Genomic DNA, 21,042 nt, shown 5'->3' with positions numbered 1-21,042 from the left:
ATAATGTTGATAAGAAATGGAGAAGTTGGAAACAGCTATAAGAACAGCTAAAAAGAACACCAAAAGCTGAAAATCGATTAATAAAAAGGTCACATATTTATTCACCACTTGCTTTACCTACGATACAAGGCAGCCAAAAATTTGTACTTTTCTATCAATAAAAAGAAAAAACAAGAAATGACACCCTAAACAATGCCTCCCATGGGTGAGGGTTACTGGGTTATTGCAGCAAGGAACAAATGATGAATAAGCATGAGAGAAGCTTGACTGGTTTGGTGGTGGGAACCAAGCAGCCTAATAAACTGCTAATGCACAACAGGTCCAAATATGTGTGGTATATAGCCCTGCTGGTCACAGAAGATTGACTACTTGTCAGAAATGGCCTACCATTTATCAGATCTATCCATTTTCACAGTAATAATGGAGTGGTAGCTAAGCTGTAAGAAGGGCGAGTTCTTTAAATAAAGTTGCATTTACTGCATACTTAAGCATACAGGTTTACAGGTGAGTACTAAGCTATCTGACCTTGTGAACTATTTTAAGCCTGGCTATTTACCACATTTGGTATTGGTATTAAAAATGACCTCAGTCTTTTCCCAGACTTATATTTATATACTAATGATAACATAGTGATTATTTCTGGAGTACTGCCATAGAGAACTTATAGGGGACCATTCTGGGGTATAGAGACATTTAGATGTTGTCCCTGTCCATTAGTGGTACAGAAGCAGCCCTGGGGGTAAACTTCCTATTTATTTAGTTTGTTTACTGGGGTAGTACACCAATCACAACAGACTATTTGCAGGCACAGGGCCTATTTCCCATCCACAGATCCAAACTGCGCTTGAATAGGCATACGGTTCACTTTATAAATACATACGATGAGGCAGGAATAAAGACATACAGATTGATAAACTGTGTGTAGATTCTAAAATTTATACTCAAACACAGTACATTACATATATATTTACAAAATGTTATGCAAAGTACTTGGACTCCTCAAAGTGGGTGATAAATTGTCCTAGTAACATCCAGGTAACTTCACACACTGAAATTAAATTAGATTATATTGAAAAGAACTCTGCAAACTGGACCCAAGCAAAGTGCAGAGAGGAAACATAATTAATAATGACTTGAGAGCACTTCTTCATCACGAACTTGCATTATTATTATATCTGTTATTCTTTAAGTCATTTAAGTATGGGGAGAGTCCTCAAGATTGGAGACATGCATTTCTTAAACCTATCTTTAAGGGAAAGGGAATAGGACAAACCCAGAGTCATACAAATCCATAAATTTATGTTCAGATTGTGGAAAAATAATGGAAAAGATTATTTTGATAAATTTTTATCAGAACTGGAAACGTTTGGACTTGAAATCATATATCAACATGCATGAGTTAAAAGATCTATAACCACTTGTAGCATGATCTTCTGCAATAATATAATAATGAAAAATTGTATTGCGAAGTAATTTATATGGACTTAATTTCAGCATTTTAAAAAAATCAGAAACAAAACACTAACAAATTAGAACAACTAGGTATTGATGTAATCTTGATACGATGACTAGCTGCATGGCTAAAAATAGGACATCACAAGTATCTGTCGTTCTTTCCTTATTCAGCATGCTAAAAGGTACATCTATATGCTTACAATGGAGTCAACCATGCTTAGAATATTAGGCTAGGTAGATGCCTGCCTTATGGGCTTGGCATCCATAAGTCTGGGACTCACATGCTTGCTGAGGGTACTTAATGCCTGTGTTACATTTTGGAGGTCTTTATGGCTTGTGCAAATTGATCTCAGTAAGACATAGATTGATTCATAAATGAAATAAATTAATAAACTGAATGGATGTCAGCATGTGATGGATTATGTGTTTTATGACGGTTGTAGAGAGGTGTGTCGTATGGTATACTGCTGAAGAGTCTGGTGTCTGAGTTGCCTATGTGTTATATTTTCACCTGCAATTATACTATATATGCACATTTCTCACACCTTCCATTATACTGTTTTGAGTAGTAGGTGATCATCGAACATAGTGACAATTCTTACATTATCACAAGATACCCATCTCAATCAAGCTAGCTACAAAAACTGTGGGAAAGTGCTGGTCCATAGTTTCAACAAGAGTGAATTAAGAAACTGCTGGGTATTATCTATGGTGCAGGGATGGCACTACAGGATGGCAAAACCAGATGGTTTACTTAGTTTAGGCAGACTAGTAAAATTGTGGGTGAGTGCTTTATATTTCTAGAGCAAGGGAGAATGACAACTTAGGCTCCCTCTGAAAGTTATTTTGCAGACTGAACTCTAAGCAGCCTGGTATGTTATCTGGCCTCATAGATAAAGTGCTGTTGGCCTTAAATAGTCCCTTGAGAACTTGTTCTTGGGAGATTTGAATGAGGAATGTATGTGTGGGTATGTGATCATTTAGAATATTGTACAGGAGTTGTTGAAGTTTGAGCTAAATTTGTCCACTAGTAGTCTGGTAGTGCCCTATGGGTTTGACTGGTGATGTCATTTACTATTAGATCTGCACAGTGCTGGGTATCAGTTCTGACATTTTTAACATAATGCAAGAAGGTTTTGTGGTTATCCTTTGCCTGAGTGCCTGTTTTTACCTCATACCTGGCTTTAGTTGATTTGAGTTCCTTGTTTGTTTTAGCATTTTTGGCATTTTGAGAGTTACATTTAGTTTTGTGTACAATATTTTGTTATAATAAAGCCTGGTTAAATATGGGTTCCACCATAGGTGGTTTATGTTTGACTTTGGCATTGAATTTATTTCTGGAAGGGACAGATGAATCTCTACAGCTATATACACGTGCATAAAATTTGGCAGTGAAGGATTCTACATAAGCAGTGGGGTCATCAAGATGAAATAGGCTTTTGAATTTAGCCAGGTCATCACTCTATTTTAGTAGATTGGCTTTTGCATAATATCTGAATACGAATATATTGGGCAATGCATCAGGCATCAGTCTTACGGTAAACGTGACTGACTTGTGGTCTGATTTGCACTTGTTGTCTGATTTGACTAGACAGGAAGTTATAATTAGCATGGAGCAAAGCTGCTCCATATTTGTAACAATTTTATCTACCCTGGTTTGGGTGTGGACTAACTGTTCCATGGAATTTGTACTGATGAAGTCCAAAATTCTGTGGACATACAGGTTTGAGGGATGTACAAGTCTCCCAGTATATGTAGGGGTAGTTGATGTCTCCTTTGAGAATGGTGTTTGACTTAATACATAGGGACTCCATACTAGTTAGGTAGGAGGTATGGGCCAAAGAAGATATAAATGAGGTCCTACAGTTAGCTATGATATTATAAGGATTTCTTTTAACAGTAAGTTGAATATGGATGACTTTCAAGTTATTATCTTGTCTAACTAGAATATGGAGGCACCACTGTTTTCAGTACGTTTGTCTAATGTAGTGAACTTGAATGTGTGACAGCCACTAAAACCCTGCACTGATGGAGTGCATTCAATGGTCTTGAACCAGGTCTCTATGATGATGCATATATCACGGTTTTCCAGGGTAAGGAGTTCTTGTAGGGAGTGGAAGTTTTTTGTTACGGCTCCTAACATTGAGTGTCAATACCTTTATTTTTTTTAAACACCTGTATTGAATTATCATATGTGACATAAGCACATTTACAGGTATATAAAAGTAATCAAACTGTATTAAGTTAAAATTAACAAATATTATGCTTCACATATATTGCTATGCATCAAATAACCTAAGCAACATTACATAAATTATTCAATTCCTGCCCCATTTTTTAAACAAGAAACATCTTTATTAAACCATCACTTATGACATAAGCAATCATATATTTATGTAAATGAAAACAAACCACACTGACAAAATCCCAGTTGCAAGCATTTTACATCATAAACCATACTGACATACTACCAGTTGCAAAATTATACATCACTTATAATCTACCCAATCATTTTCAATCAAACATTAAATAGCTCATTTAAGTCCTACCTTCTTTTAAACCTCATTCCTCCCCTGTATGTATTGTTCTCACAATTCCCATTTTTTTCCTATGTAGTTTGATCCTACCTTTTTCTAAAGATCTCAATTTCAGTTGATTTATCTGTGTTACTATATTCACTACTTCTAATATAGTTAGCTTAGCTTTTGATTTTTATTTTTTATTAATAGCTTTTTTGGCAGCCACCATAATTAGAGATAGCAAGGCCTTACCATGTCTAAGTAATTCTACGTCTGTATCATAGCTCAGAAAAATCATCTCCTCGTCACACCAATCTGCCCACCCAGCATCTCCGACAGTGCATCCTACAGGAAATCCTTAAAGTCTGCCAACTCACTGCACTCCCAGAAAATATGTTCCCAATTATATCTTAATTCCAACTCTCTCCATGCCTCATTCAGTAGACACACCTCTATTAATTCAGTATTTATAACATTTTCATTCACGTAATCTTCTTCTATTTATTTACTTGCATAGCTGCAGCAGTAACTTATCACATAAAAATATCTGTATAGACTTTCTTTATATTTCCAACTACATGCTTCCCTAAAGTTGCTATGCTACTATAGGATGAATGGTATGACTCACTGCTAAATACTGCTCCTTGACCTGTTACATTTATTTGTGTATTTTTTCTTCACTTCTCTTTCTTATTGTGTACCACTTTAAAATTGTTTGTTGCTCTATCTGTTTCTTATCTTCTGCCACTTTAATAATAATATTTGTCTATATAACATGTGTATTCTTCAGCTTAAAATAGTACTGTACCTTAATTTGTCACAAATTTACTTATCTGTACTTGAAGTTGTAAATTTTGCTTATGTGGAGCTTTTCTCCCTGGGCCTCTACTGAAAATGGACATATATCCAGTTAGACTAGCCCGGTCAACAAATGTAAAATAAATAAATAAATAAAATAAATCTTTCTTCCCTGTCACACCTCCAACATTTGCAATCTACCTCAGGAAAAATTCTCTGGAGTCTACTTGGGGTATAAAAACAGCTATGTAAACATTTCCAAGCAAAAATACTAAATATTCTAGATTTTGCTGCATATTTCGGAGACATACATATATCCTCCCATTGTTTCTGTGCAAATTGCTTATCCAGTCTCTCTTCCCAAGCCTTTCTAACCTTCTCTGATTGATTCTTATAGTTATCATGCAGTATTCCTTTTTTAAAGGCAGCTTATGTTCTAGACTCTACTAAAAACTCTACCAGCACTGGTCTTTCGTTTAGGTCCCCCTATTTCTTTCATTTTGCCTATACTTTGATATCAATCCTTGATAGGGAAGGCAATCTCTAACCTGCAGTCCAAATAAATTCTTGGCATTTTACCATTCTATCATCTTTCCCTCTTTAGTTAAATGCTCTCATTACCTTGGTTCCTTTGCCATTTTTCTCCAATAAATTCCAGCCCCCTCTTGCTTATTGTCTACATCCCTAATTGCAGTTATTCCTATCGGCAGAATCTCCTTCCTCAATTCCAATGCTGGCTTAGTTCTTAGAATACTCTCTGCTACTTTATGGATATAATATTCTGTAAGACTACTGTTATGCTCCATTAAGGCCTGCATCCAAAATCCCAGTCTCTCCTTAATTCTTAAGCTTCTCCCCATTTCAAAATCATCCCTTTTCACTTTCAGTTATAGTTTTCTGCTTGTACTATGTGTAGGAGCCTTAACTGTGTAGCTCTGAAATAAACCTTCAAATTGGGTAATCCTAATCTGCCCTCTTCTACTGGAAGAATCAGTTTATCCCACATAACTCTTGCCATCTTCCCCTCTCAGATAAGTCCTTCAGCTCTTTAATAATTGCTATCCATAACTTCTCCTCTGGTTGATGAAAATATGCCTGACCTCTGTATAAGACTAAAGGGACTAAAACATTTTGACTGCTTGTATCTTATCATCCATATCCATATAACAAAGCTTTCATTTTCTTAGTTTTTGTATTATCTTTTGTTTAGGATCAAAGTTAGTTACTAGGCTAATGGCCATAGGGCCCTTACAAGCCTAGCTAAGTCCTACCCTTATTTCCATGATCAGCACCTAACTCTTGCAGTGAATTTACAGTTACCAATGCAATAATCCACATTGCATTTGAAGAGGGCTAATGAGATGATCTGTTTGACATGAAGTGGGAGGTTGTTCAAAGGGTGTGGCTGCCTCTGGGAGACAAATCTTTCTCTCTAGCAGGTTCTATTAATGTCACATACCAGGTTAAAGTCTTTAAAGCGAGTAACCTGTGTACCATTTGACTTGCGGATATGCAGCATTTCCTATAAATCAGGGCCAGAGATTGCCTTATATACAAGTCAGAGATCACCTCTGAGTAGTCTGCATGAAACAGAATAAAGTGCCAGTGATTTCAGATGATCCGCATAGGACAGATGCAGAAGACCTTCAATTTTCCTTGTCAGGAACATTTATGGTCTCTCCAATTGCTGCAGGTGCTTGGAAAGGTACATACCAAAAGAGGCATTGTACTCACTTATTGGCCTGATGAGGGAAGAGTACAGGGAGGTTAAAACATTGTTTTTTCTAGAGGCAATGCCCTTAATTATGAGATAAGCAATATAGAATGCCCTTCTTACCACTGTGCAGACATGGTGTCAAAGGTAAGGTTGCTGTCAACCTGTGTGCCCAGGTTTCTCACCAGTGAGTGTGTACTTTGGGTGTTGCTAGTGATGTGGTAGTTAGCAGGAACATCACTCTTACTAAAGGGGATGATAATACATTTTTTTGCATTGAGTTTAAGGCCATGACTTTGACATTTGTGTAAGACCCTCTTGTAGGATGTTGACATCATTTGGAGATTCTATGACTGCTCCCAGTTTGCAGTCATCGGCAAACTTTGTCAGCCACAGACCTTTAGCTTTTGCTTGTACTTCGGAGAAACAGATTCCAAACAGTAGAGGACTCAGGACTTATCCCTGTAGAACACCACTGGTTACAGGTCTGCTATTGGAAGTGGATTCCCTTATTTTGACTGTAGGTGTTCTATTCAGTTTAGTCTCTTCCCACATATCCTTAGCTGCCACACCAGAATAATTTTTAATCCATACTCCTAAATACTTGATTTTATTACGTCCCCATAAATAAGGATACTGCTGAACCAATTTGTTTGAGGGTACATGAATCACCACTACTGCCTTTGTTTTGGCTTCATTAATTTTGCATCCAGAAAAGATTTGAAACTGTCTCAAAATGTTCCACAACACTGAAATGTCTCTTTTTGGTTTTGTCAGATGTAAAATAATATCATCTGCAAATATAGCCTTGAATCTCTGAGTCCCTTATTTTCTTTGCCAGTGGTTCTAAATATAATGCAAATAATGAAGGGGAAAGAAGACACCCATGCCTGGTTCCTCTGCTCATGCAGTAATTATCAGAAAAGACCCCACCCACTTTAATTTTCTCCCCCAATCCCTCATATATCCTCCTAATCACCCTTATAATTTTTTCAGGAAATGCAAATGTTTCCATTGCCCTGCTCATAAAGTCCCATCTTACTCTGTCAAATGCTTTTCTCTGCATCAAGGCCCACCAACAACAATAGTATTTTCTTATATTCTGCTTCCCTCTTAGTCATCATTGTTCTGTTAATTCCAGAAAGCAATTGGATTCAAAAATGGCCAAAGACTCCAGTATTTCTCTTGTTTATTTAAGTAGAAAAATCGCATAAGCACTTTCACAGTATGCCTGCTTCATCAGAAAATGTCCAAAGACTCCAGTATATCTCTCATTTATTTAAGTAGAAAACTTACATAAGCACTTTCACAGTATGCCTGCTTCATTAGATGTGATCAGTTGGCAAAATTCTGCTCCTGGACTTCATCCAAGAAGGCCTGGAAGACTGATGCCTTTTCCTTTCCTTGGCAAGGAGTATTCCTGCATGCTTTTCTAACCTTTCCACAAACATTCAAGGTAATTCTGAAGATTCAAAAGGAATCCCCCAAGATCACTGGGGTGACTCCCTTCTGGACTAGGCAACAGTGGTTCTCCTTTCTTTTAGCATTGGACAGGTGCAATTACCACAAGTTTATTCACAGACTGGCTCTAGTCACACCAGAACATGTACAAAAGAAGTAAACAGGAACATTTGTTTTGGGGGTGTAATGACTTGGTATACTTTATAAATACCTAGATTATGAGTCATATAATGTTTGCAACTGAAAATATGTCAATATGGTTTGTTTTCATCTATATAATTGGATGATTGCCTGTGTCATAAGTGATAATTTACTAAAGATTTTTCTTGGGATATTTTATACATCTCAATCTGTAAATAACTACTGCCTGGATGATAGGGTCTTAATACCTTTTAGGTGCCTGTCTCTTGTTTTACAATATTTGCGAGAGTTACTTTCCTAATGCCTTCTATTGCCTGTGTTACTCTTCTATCAAGGTTCATTTGTTTGTCATTTCAGCATGTCTGCCCATGGATCCCTCTTTTTCAATGCATTCCAATGTCAAAATGTTTTTGAAAGAGGTTTTGTTTTAGAGACCTCCCAGAAAACCAGTGGCTTTTCCTTGGGACATTAATTTTGTGTTAGAGAAGCTAACACTAGCTCTGTTTGAATCACCTCATCTGGTTGACTTGAGGTTCTTAACACGGAAAACAGTTTTACTGCTTGATCTGACCTCTGCAAGAAGAGCATCTGAGTTATAAGCTCTTATGGTGGGTCACCCTTATTTCATTTTCTACAGGACAGGGTTTCCTTGAGAACTAAGCCTTCTTTTATGCTTGTTTCTATCCAAATTTACTTAAAGCCAAACTATCCATCTTCCTGTGTTCTTCCCTGAACCCCAAAATGATGGAGAAAGGATACTTCATACCTTTGATGTCCACAAACAGTTCAGGTACTATCTTGACATTACAAAATCTTTCAAAACTTCCAATCAGTTGTTTATTTCTTGTGAAAGTAAGAAGGGGCAACCTGTGTCAAAACAGATTATTTCCAAATAGATATTACCTTGTGTTATTCCCACTGCAACAAAACTATTCCAGGTATGATCAAGCCATATTCTACCACGGCCTTGGCTTCATCTATGGCTTTTTAAAAAGGGTTGAATTTGAGAAGTATTCTAGAAGCAGCAACTTCCTCTGTGCATACTTTTACAAAGCATTACAAGCTGCACTAGTTCTCCAAGTTAAGTTTTGCTAGGACAATTCTCCACCTCCCAGTTGTGTTAAGCTATGGTAATTTACCCATAGAGACCAGGCTACTGCAGTAGTGATGAATATGCAGTTGTGTAAATAAATTGATCAAAGCTCCCTCCTTCAACCCCATTGTTTTCTAGTGTGTTTTTTATGCCAGTGTGTGGACTTTTTTTTTTGTTATTCCTAGCAATGTCTTCTTAGGGCTCAGCCTCAATCTCTCAGCTGGCATGAAAGCTCTGAAGGTTTTCGTTCCCAAACCTGTCATTTTAGCTAGTCCAGCTCAAGCTAATGGTTTGGGTGAGTAGAAGGTGTCCTGAAACTTTGCAGGATATATGCCTTAGGCTACTGCAGCAGTGATCATTTAAACATCTACTGCTACAATAAGTTTACCTACACAAATGTACTTTTCTATAACCCAACATATTTACATGCAAATTTGTATTTTATTTCAGCATTATTTTCTACAGTTGAAGTACTACTTGGAAAGAAAACTCATAATGCAAATTTAAGGAGCAAAGTCTGTGACTCTGCATATGTAGATATGTGTCCTTTTAATTAAACTAAAAAAAACAGCATTTATTGTCTTCAGCATAACTCTAGGAAATAGCAGAGGAAGCAGAAGCATGGACTGTTTTCAGTCTTTTTCTGACTATAGTGCTGACAGCTGAGTGTTTTTTTTTTCTGAAGACTGGAGGGGTGAAGGTCTACAGAGGATGTAGTGACCTGAAAAGGGCATTTTGTACTTTTTTCTTCTACTAACTGTGATAAAAGCTACACATACATGATACCTGTTTAATAGCTGCATATACAGCCAACCTTTCTACACTATATCCACTTTCACAATATAAATTGTACACTAGGGTGTCTGATCTATGGCCAGAAACAGACTGAAACCATAGAGTCCATGCCATGTAGCAATTACAATTCTTGTTCACCACTATGTAGTCTAAGTGATGGAATTTACAAATACCACACCGAAGCCAGAGTTTAATGTTGCCTATTAAAACTTTTGTTCTCCTTTCATTTAATCATTCAGGTTTTTAGTAGACAGGCCATCCTTGTGAATAGTATACTCAAAGGTTATGCATTCAGGTGAAAGTATATGCCCCATTCACACCTGGAATGGGGTGATGAGAGACAGTAGTTTCATTTATTATTTTACTATAAAATTTACGTGGAATTATTCTTAATGCAACTATAGTTGGCTTTATATGTAACTATTAAACAGTTATGTACGAACATGCCCCTCTAGACCTCCACCCCTCCAGTATTCAGTATTTTCTGGTACCTCCAGCTGCTGCCTGTGTTGTGTGTTTGTGAGATTGCTGAGGGCACTTGTTTCTTAGTTTACTTTTAGGACACCTTTTTGGTTTAGGTAAGTTAACTTTTAACAGCCTCAGCATATGCAGGTATTTGTGTTTGGTCTGAGCTGTTCGTGATTTTAGTGTTGGGTTTTTTTGGTACTCATAACCTGATTGTTGTTTATTGTGGGTTTGTTTGAGAGCTTTGCCTATAATAACACTATATAACTACATCTCTCATACACTGTGTCTGCTGATTTAAGTAGTAGGCAGTAGTCAGTAAGCAGGAGGCAACTGCTACTTTATCTCATGTGTGGAAAGCATCAATCCACTGGAGATGATGCTACAGAGACTGTTAGAAAATGCAATCCATCATTCCACGTGCTTACAAATATGGGTTGAAGGGGGATGTTGTGCTTATGTTCATGGAGTACATTTATTAAAGATGGTGCTTTGTCTAAAATTAAAAAAAATCTAAGTTTACACACAAAGGGCAACTTGTAACCTTGCAGGAACTAAAGGCTCTTCATATACAACTACCAAATATTTAAAGTACAATACAAACTGTGGGAGTAGGATGTGTAAAGAAATTTAAAGCTCTAGATGCTTGCATCTATACAGTGTAGTCAGATATATTTTTGGACAGCACTGTGCTAAATTGCCTTATTTATAACACAGAAAATAAGCAAGAAAAGCTTAATAGAGGACACCAGCAAATAGCAAGACATTTTAATTTAGTCCCTGTAGCAAGTTAACACCTGCAAATTTCCTGGAAACCTTCTACCACCAGAAGCCAATGAACTAAATATAGCAAACAATCCCCAATTTAGCAGGAAAAACAGTGCAGGCAATGTAAGAGCGCTCAGTATTAAGCAAATATATCAAAGTTCACTTAGCCTGGTGAATAGCTTAATGGAAGAGTCTTTGCAAAATTATACTTACTGTCAACAGTCAATAAACGAAGATAGGGAGGGAATTATGCCATCAAATTATCATAAGTGGCAGACAACAACAGATACACAGCTTTTAAGAACACAACCAAAACTGAGAAAACTATTAAACTTAGGTCTATAGCTGACTTGCCTGGAACTGCCTTAATGCAAACTCAAGTCCTAATCTACCCTGGCACACACAAACACAACATACGAAAGAAACTAGTTTAATATTAACAGTCCACTTACATTACAAAATGCTGCACAATTATTTTGTTGAATTACTAATATAGCCTTAAAGACCTTAGCTAAAGCACCAGCACCAGCTTGTTCTTACCCCTACTAGAGGTAGCAACATCCTTGATTTGGTCATTATTAACATGGGCGACCATTGCTCTACACCAATAGTAAAACGCCTCCCTGGTTAGATCCAACCACAAACTAATCACCCCGCAAAGGTAACCATCATGAAAAAGTTCTCCAAAGCTAACTTTGGGCTCCAAAAAACAGAGGTGGCTAACTTCACAGCACCCATGCAAATGGAGAATAGATGAATGACCTCTGAATCATACACCAATGTACTGTATGAACACATACACAAATGCATGGATCTCGCCATATCCAACAGAACCAAGACGCTCTCCTCCAAAAAAAGAAAACCAATCTGGTGGTCCCCTGCCATAAACAAACTCTACAACAGAAAGAGGAAACTGATGCAGAATAAGGTGAAGTCCCAAGACTGGAAAAAAAACCCTTATCAGCCTCAACAAAAAGTTGAGATCCCTCATCAAATCCTCTAAAGTTAGCTATGAAAACAGAATTGCAGCAGACAGTAAAGACAAACACAAGGCCTTCTATAGTTATGTAAAGAATATCCACAGCAATACACAGATTTGCTCTGAGCTACTGCACAATGGTACCTCCTATACTGAGCCAACAGATACTGCCAATACACTGGCCGACAGATTCAGTGCAAACTTTACCCTTCTCCACCCCCAAGGACCAATGACAATACCAGTAGATTGCCAGGCACCCAGTATTACTGCTGCACAGGTTAAAACAGCACTGTCCAAGGCCAAGAATACAGCTTCTATGGGACCTGACAATATCCCTGGCTGTGTTCTACATGAACTACAGAGTGAACTAGCACCTAACATGTGTGCCCTCTTCAATCAAAGCTTCACCTCAGGCTTTGTCCCTACCAAATGGCACACTGCTACAGTCATCCTTATCCACAAAGGAGGAGTGACTATAGACCCTGGGAACTATCACCCCATTAGCCTGACGAGTCTGATATGCAAAGCTATGGAACGCGTCATCATGGACCTAATAAACAAGGATATAGAGAATCTCCAAACTCTGGATACCACACAGTCTGATTTTGTGAAGGGTAGATCATGCCTGCTCAACTTGGTCGTCTTCTTTGAGTCAATCACCAGAGCTGTGGATGAAGGCAAGGTGGTTCATACAGCCTACCTTGATCTGGCCAAGGCCTTTGATACCATTCCCCACTCAGGAATCACAGAAAAACTCACTAAGCTAGGCATCAACCCCTATATCACTAGGTGGGTTGCAAACTGGCTCACAGATAGAACCCACAGTGTTAAAGTAGCTGACTCCAGGTTTGACTGCCTAGTCACGAGTGGAGTCCCACAGGTCAGTCCTGGGTCCTCTCCTGTTTGGTATCTACTTCTATGAAGTTCAGGCGAACACAAAGGGACTCTGGCTGACAAAGTTCACAGACGATTGCAAGTTGGGAGCTATTATTAACTCCCCATAGTGATGTTGACATCCTACAGAATGGCTTCACTGAGATCAATGACTGGTGTCAGAACTATGGCCTTAAGCTCAATGCCAAAAAATGTGTCATCACCCCCCTTTGGGAAAAAATGGTTCTCATGAATTACCATAGTGATGGTAGTCCACTGAACACAGAAGGCATTACAAGAGATCTGGTAACGGGTTGACAGCAACCTCTCTTTTGATCACCACATTGCCACTGTGGTCAGAAAGTCCTTCTATGTGGCACATCTCATTACTAAGGGTTTTCCATCCAGGAAGAAAGAGGTCATTGTCTCCCTCTACTCTTCCCTCATTAGGCCAATCATCGAGTACAATGCCCCATTTGGCATGTACCTCACTAGACACCTGCAACAACTGGAGAGGCAGCAAAAGTACCGCACAAAGAGGATCCTAGGCCTTAAACACTTGTCCTATATGGACAGACTCAAAAAACTCCAACTATTCTCTGTCTCATATCGACTACTTAGAGGCGATCTCTGCTTGCTTACAAAGCCATGTCTGACCCAGCTCTGTTAAAAATGCTACATCTAAAGAAATCCCACTCCCTCCACACCATATGCTCCAGAGACTTCAACCTCATTACCACAATCAACAGAACATACTGGAGGGATAGGTTCATAACCCACAGACTGCCCATGCTATTGAATAGACATCCCATACATGTCAAGCAGAGCACCTCGCTGACCCTCTTCAAGAGAAATCTTGAAGAGTGGACGGGAAATAGAAAATTCACCTTGGGGATAACTCCAGTGGCTCTACTTGACAGAGGAACTGGGAACTAAGGTCAGGTGGCAAGATGCCAGGGTAATCCTATGGCTAGGCTTGTAATGGCCCCAGGGCCATTAACCTAGTACACACCTATGAACTTATGAACCTATATAGACTGTTAAAATGAATGTAAAACAGATAAAGAAATTGAAAATATTCATTTATCTGTGTTGCTAAAAGTAAATTGAAGAATTCTGCTATTCTGATATTGTTACATTACATACTTCCAATTCAGAGCCTGTTAAGGCCTTTAATGAATTAGTCTCCTTATAAACTTTGATCATAAATTCTGTCACAAACAAAGTTATCCAAACCCTATTTAAATTGCAAAATAGTGTTCAATTTCCAGATTATTAGAGGTAAAGATTCAAGTAATTCAAATATTATGGAAGAATCAGTGAGGATTCTCAAATCTTACTCCCATGGCAGACAGTATCTTCCCATCCTGTTCACACATCATCAAATTTTCCTTTACCACAGGACTAAAAAGTATAGCTCCACTGAAGGAGACAGTGGTAAAAGTTGCTTTGAATTTGTTCACAAAGTCGCTCAGTCACTCACTCATGATGCCTGAGGGTTATGATAGTGCCAGATGCTCTTGCCACTCCAGTGGCTACATTGTGATAGAGATGCATGGAGAGGTTAGTTATACTGAACATGGTATTCAGGGAGGTAAGTAACTGCTTAGTAGGCTCCTGCATCATAGGCTGAACCAAATTATCCATAGTGTGTTTAGCCAGATCCCTTTGGAAGCAATTCTTTTAAGTTAAACTGTTTACATTCTCAGAGTAAAGGTGCTTGAGGCATAGGTACACTTTCCCATTTTGTCAATCATCCTGGAGTCTTTATTCCTGGGAGAAACATCTATAGACTCATCTGACAGTAACTTTTTTGGCTGCTGCAACAGTCATAGAATTCACCAAAGGACCTTTTAATCAATACTGACTATATTTAGGTGGAGATAAAACCTTATCTGTCTTTCAAGGAATCACTTGGGTGAGTCAGGGTCCTGCCATACCCTCCTAACAACTAGATTAATAAGATGGTTCACAGGACAGGAGTAGAGCATATAGCATTTCCTTGTTCTGACAGGGTTTTTCTGATGGACAAGATCTGCCCTTTCAATAATTCTAAGACCTCACCTAACATGACATCTTCAAGAGGAGACTGCGGGAGCCCTTTCTCTTATCCATGCCAGTTTCAGATGCGACAGACTCTGAAGGGGAATCAACATTTACTTTTACACAGTCTGGTTGGAATATCTTGAGTCAGCAAGTGTCTACTGCAAATCTCCAAATGTTACAGCTCTGATAAATGCATGATGAATGGACTCAGGGTATCATGAAGTGGAGCTAGTAATGATGAAGTCTTGTCACCAGCTTACAGGAGAGGAGGGTATCATTTTCTCCATTATCTCAAAGTCAAACTGGAAGCCATCTGCATTGAGAGCTCTCCCTCAGAACAGTCTTCTCTCCTCCAGCTGAAGCAGAAGTGAACTGTGCTGAAGAAAGGATCCCTGACACCCGGGATTTACAAGTCTTAAGAAGGGGACCAGAGCCAATGGTCAAATGCCAAGGACTCTAATGCCAAAAAAGTTACAAGAGGGTTGTCACTGAAGATACTGCTTAAGCTTCAGCATCGAGCACCTGGGCCTGAAGATCTACTCTGTGTTTCATGTGTTATGTTGTGGGGGTAAGAACACCTCTTTGTAACAACTGGATAAGATCAGCCTGAATAGTCAGATCTGAAGCCACCAATGCATGCACTGACATCAGGGAAGGAGCTAAAACTGGTGAGCAGGGGCCAACCCAATCAAATCTAGAAGTGTGAGGGGGTATGGGATGATACCAAATTCTATCTACATATTCAAAAATGCCCTCATCATGGACTCTCAATCTGTTTCTGAGATGCTTCAAAAGGGATAAACTGACTTCAGTGAGGTTGTGGAGGCTGGTCTCAAAGTTATAAAGTGTGTGATTTCTCTCTTTAGTTACTTATTTTTATTTTGACATTTGTTAACTGGGGTATATCTGACTGGGCAGGTGCCCTTTTTTAGCGGAGGCCCAGGAAGAAAACCTCCATAAAGAAAAACTTTAAATACAGAATAACTCTAAACACAGAAAAAAGAATAATACTGGCTAAAATAGCTATAATTTCTATAAATAGTTGTCCATTGTTTAGAAGTCTGTGTTGGGGGAAACTTCCTTCTTGGGACCTAGTTCATCAGCTTTTCTTTTTTTCTTTGTCTTTTTTTCTTTTCTGATTTATCTGAAGTAAAATGAGCTGAGTCAGGAGTTAGTAGCCCTTTGATAATAAGCATATTACGTCTGTCTGCTAAAGATCTAGGACAAATATTCCTTACAAACACTACAGGCTACACTTAAATTTTCCAGCCCCAGGCATATGCATACATCATGTGCATGTGTGTGTGTGTGTGTGTTGGGGGGGGGGGGGGTTATGATCACACCTGGAACACTTCTTAAAAATTCAGGATGGCAGTAAACAAGATCTGAAGGGAGAGGGGATCTCAGGGAATTATGGGAAAGGTTTGAAGGAGTTCACAGCACTGGAGTATTAGCTACTGGCTGGACTAGATTAGATAAAGCTGCTTGGTACCCAGTAGTCGGATCATACAGACTGATGAAACAGGGTATTATTTTTATCTTTTGGAATTTCTTAACAAAATTAATTTTAGAAGACAATAAGCATTTTTTCTGATTATATGATACTAAATTATGTTTTCAAATCAGTCTAGGCTTTTTTTGTTTCTTTGTGAACTGCATTGGCAGCTTTGCCAAACTTCTATATTCCCATCCAATGTACTGTAAACAAATACTTTTTAATCCTGTGTGACAGCTGGAAGCATAACTTTCAATTGCTGTAATTTATGCATAGCGCTATGATTTTAGTCCTTAGATTACTCCTCCTAGATTTACTGATGTTACTCATAAAGTCAAACCTGTTTGTGAATATATCCTTATTAAATAAAATAAACTAGCCTATACAAAGATTTTCTGTCATTTACTATACAGGGTCTAGTGTGTAAAGACCATCCATTGTATATATAAAAAAGAAAAAAGTCCTCCTCTTTATAGCCTTTTGCTATTACTTGTAATGGTCGAAGATTGAGAGGTATGACTGGAAGAATAATGATGAGAAAAAGCCTTACCTTTTGGGAAGCTTATATCCAGAGCGACGTCATATGCCTCTGCAAAGATCTGAATGTTTTCTGTCTGTACAATTCCCAGAATGTTTTCAACATCTGACACCTAAAACAACAAATAATGAATAGTGTCTTCCTTTTATCTGTCTGCTGGTTAATCAGTTTTAGTAAATGCTAATACATATGTATAATAATAATATCAATGGCTTATCTGACCTTTTTAAACAAGCCTTTGTTATAACAACAATGGCTTGTTTAAAATTATCAAAACTTAATTGTGAAATAGAGTGACTGCTGACATGCAAATCACAAGAAAAAAGTAGTTATGTACATACTATAAAGTTCCATGTTTGCTGTCCTACATCTTACCTTCCTTTTTGCTGGTTCGGTTCGGAGCCGATCCTCGGCTCTGACTCGGCTGTATACTATAGCTCGAGAGCTTTTTACTGGCTCAAGGCTAACCCCTTTCCCAACATGCCTAGTGGTAGTTACCCAGATCTCATTCATGATAACCCACCAGACTAAATAAGTCCAAATTTTACTAAACTTACTTATGAGAAAAGGACCTGCATATCAGTGTGTAAACATCAGCAAAGAGAAAGGAAGGAAAGACTAGGTCTAACCGACTGGCAAGCAAAAGGGAACTCAGCCAGTATAGCCAAACAAAAGGGCAAAAAAATCTCTTCTTGACCCTCCAGGAGGGGAAAGAAGGGTGGGACTCAGGAAGGAAGGCGAGATGAAGGACAACAAACATGGAACTTTACAGTGAGCACATAACTTCTTTATGTTATGTTGTCCCTATCTTGCCTCCATTCTTGCTGCTTGGACAGCTTCCCCAGCACCTATATCGTGGGTGGCTGACTGGAAAAGACTCTTCAGGACCATGGAACCAAAGGATGCTCTGTTCTGGGAGGCCACATCTACTCTGTAATGAGAGATAAAGGTATGAGGATTAGCCCATGTAGCTGTCGCACAGATTGAATCTCAAGGTAGTTTGGCTTGAAACGCAATAGAAGTAGCCATGGCCCTGGTTGAGTGCCCTTTAATTTTTCCTGGAATTTCTTTGTTCCGCAAAGTGTAGACATGTATGATAGTGTCTGAAAGCCACTCTGATAAGGTCACTTTAGAGACTAGACAACCATTCTTGTTGTCTGCAAAGAATATAAACAAACTGGCCAGATTTTCTGAAATCCTTCGTCCTGTGTAAATAAAAACATGACTGTCTATGAATGTCCAACTGATGGAGCTTATACCCTGCCTTGTTGCCATAATTGGAGAAGAATACAGGAAGCTCTATGGATTGATTTAAATTGTGCTCTGAACACACCTTAGGTAAGAAGGAGGGATTGATTCTGAGAGAAACTCTATCTTTGTGGAAAATCAAGTACGGGAGATGAACAGATAATGCCTGTAACTCTGAAACCCTCCTAGCTGAAGTAATGGCAGTTAAGAAAAAGGTCTTACATGTCAAAAAATTAAAAGGACAAGAAGCAGCTGGATCAAAGGGGGGGAGAATGAGCGTTGCTAAAACTAGATTTAAATCCCGAGGGGAGAGGTTCTCTTACTGGAGGTCTTAAGAGGGTAGTACCTCTTAGGAATGCCTTACACAGCCTGTGGGACATGATGTTAGATCCCATTTCTCCTACATGAAAATTAGAAGTGGCAGCTAGCTGAACTCGGATAGTAGCTGCCGCTGCTCCTCGTTCAAATGTTTCAGCAAGGAAATCCAGAATCTTAGAAATGGGGGCAGTAAAAGGATCAATGTCATTCTTTTTTGCCCAACAAGAGAACCTCTTCCATTTACTAGCATAAAGTTTTCTTGTAGTGGTTTTATGGGATGAAATCAAAATGTGCTGAACTGCCGGGGAAACATCTGGGAGCCTGACTAAGACCGGAAGTGGAGAAACCAAGCCGTCAGCTTGAGAGTATGGATGGAAGGGTGGAGATCACCCAACTGATGAGTCAGGTGATCTGGAACTGGGTCCAGTATCCAAGGCTCCCCTTACAGATGAGGTCAGAGGAATGGGAATCAAATTTGTTGATGCCAGTAAGGAGCAATGAGGATTAACTTGCAACCCAATGACCGTGCTTTCTGTAGAACCTTTTGGATCAGGGGGAAATAATGGGAAGGCATAAAGCAATCTCGGGGCACAATCGTGAACCAGTGCATCCCTGGGTGACTGTCCCGGTGGGGGACTAGGGCAAAGTAGCTGCTGCATTTGTTGTTGAGGGGAGTGGCGAAAAGATCACATCATGGCTGGCCCCATTTGTGAAAAATCAGTTCTGTGACTTCCTGTTTCAGGGACCACTCATGAGGCATCAGAATAGCCCTGCTGAGCTTGTCTGCTATCACAGTGGACTTTCCCAGCATGTGCATTGCGACCACGAAGCGTTGGGAAGACATCATCCATTGTCATACTTGTAGAGCCTCTTAGCACAAGGGATAAGATGTGGTTCCGCCCTGTTTGTTGATGTACCATACTACTGACATATTGTCTGTCTGAATTGCTATAGTCTCTGTAGTTAGAGAGTCTTAAGTGCTTGCAACGCCAGAAGCACTGGTCTCATCTCTAGGACATCGTGCAAATGGTACTCATGTTCATGCCAAGTCCCTTGAACAGTCTGTCCCAGATAATGCCCCCCCACCCTATCTGGGAAGCATCTGTGGTCAATGTGGTTATGGTTTGGGGGGTTAGAAACAGTCTGCCCATTGATACCGGGGGGGGGTGAAGTCACCATGCTAAATTCTTCTTGCATGACTCCATGATCCAAATCTGATGTGACATTGGTAAATCCTGGAATGACCACTGAGCCAACAGGAGCCACTGAAGAATTCTCATGTAGAAGTGCGCCATAGGGACCAAGGTAACAGCTGTAGCCATCAAACTCAAGACCTTGAGGGCGAATCTTGCCTGGATTCTCTTTCTTTTCATGAGGAATAAAACTTGACGATGAATAGTTAACACTCTTTTGTGAGGCAGTTTTGCTATCATGGCCCTTGTGTCTAAATCTGCCCCTATAAATATAATATACTGAAAAGGTAACAAGGCAGACTGTTCGCAGTTTATGGTGATGCCTAGTCGTGTACAGGTGTGAACAGTGGAGCCCAGTGCCTCAATAAGTTGATGCTTGGTGGTGGCAGTGAGGAGCCAGTCGTCCAGATATGGAACAATCAAATGAGCCATGACTACTGCCATACATTTGGTGAACACCCTGGGGGCCGTGGTGAGACCAAAGGGCAGAGCTCTGAACTGGTAATGACTGGCTCCCAGCCAGCAGCGTAAGTACCTCTTGGACCGCCTGTTTACTTTATATAGTAGTACGCATCCTGGAGATCAATGGAGCACATCCAGTTGTCCTGACCCAAAAAGGGAAGAATGGACTGCAGTGTTACCATCTGGAACTTTGTTTTCTTGACTGATTTGTTGAGTTTGCTGAGATCCAAAATGGGTCTCCAGTCCCCTGTCTTTTTCGGAACTAAAAAGAACCTTGAGTAAGTGACGGACTCAATTTGGTCTGCGGGGACTTCTTGGATGGCTCTTTTTTTCTAGCAACCTTTGAGCTTCTAGGTTTGCTTGATCCCAAAGAGTGGGTGGAACATCTGGGATTGAGTGCTGATTTGTTGGACGGGGGTGATTGGGAGAAGGGAATTTTGTAACCCCTGGATATAATCGACAGTACACATGTATCTTCCGTGATTGTTTCCCAGGCTTTTGGGTACTGGGATAATCTGCCCCCAACTGCCTCCAGAGGCGGACAGTCAGGCCTCCTTTCAGGAACACTGGAAAGGCCTGCCAGAGAAGGTATCTCTGTCGGCCTGATTTTGGGACCCCCCCCCCACTGCAGGATGGGCGTCTCCCACTGTTATTTCCCCCTTTGCCCCTGGGGGAAAAGTC

The 21,042-nt window shown here is 39.5% G+C and overlaps 1 protein-coding gene across 1 annotated transcript in view; it reads right to left on the bottom strand.

Annotated features, from left to right (window-relative positions):
• HYDIN (HYDIN axonemal central pair apparatus protein) overlaps positions 1-21,042 on the bottom strand; it is a 6,673,197-nt gene that overhangs the window by 2,155,328 nt on the left and 4,496,827 nt on the right. Inside the window, exon 53 of the mRNA XM_044079523.1 lies at positions 17,153-17,252. Coding sequence (XP_043935458.1) covers positions 17,153-17,252 — 100 coding nt within the window. The remainder of the gene's footprint in view (positions 1-17,152; positions 17,253-21,042) is intronic.

This window comes from Protopterus annectens, chromosome 8.part0 (assembly GCF_019279795.1).
Source record: "Protopterus annectens isolate FY-2018-M chromosome 8.part0, PAN1.0, whole genome shotgun sequence".
Lineage (NCBI taxonomy): Eukaryota > Metazoa > Chordata > Ceratodontiformes > Protopteridae > Protopterus > Protopterus annectens.
Note: the sequence above shows the minus strand (reverse complement) of the source record. Positions and strands in the feature narration are given on the sequence as shown.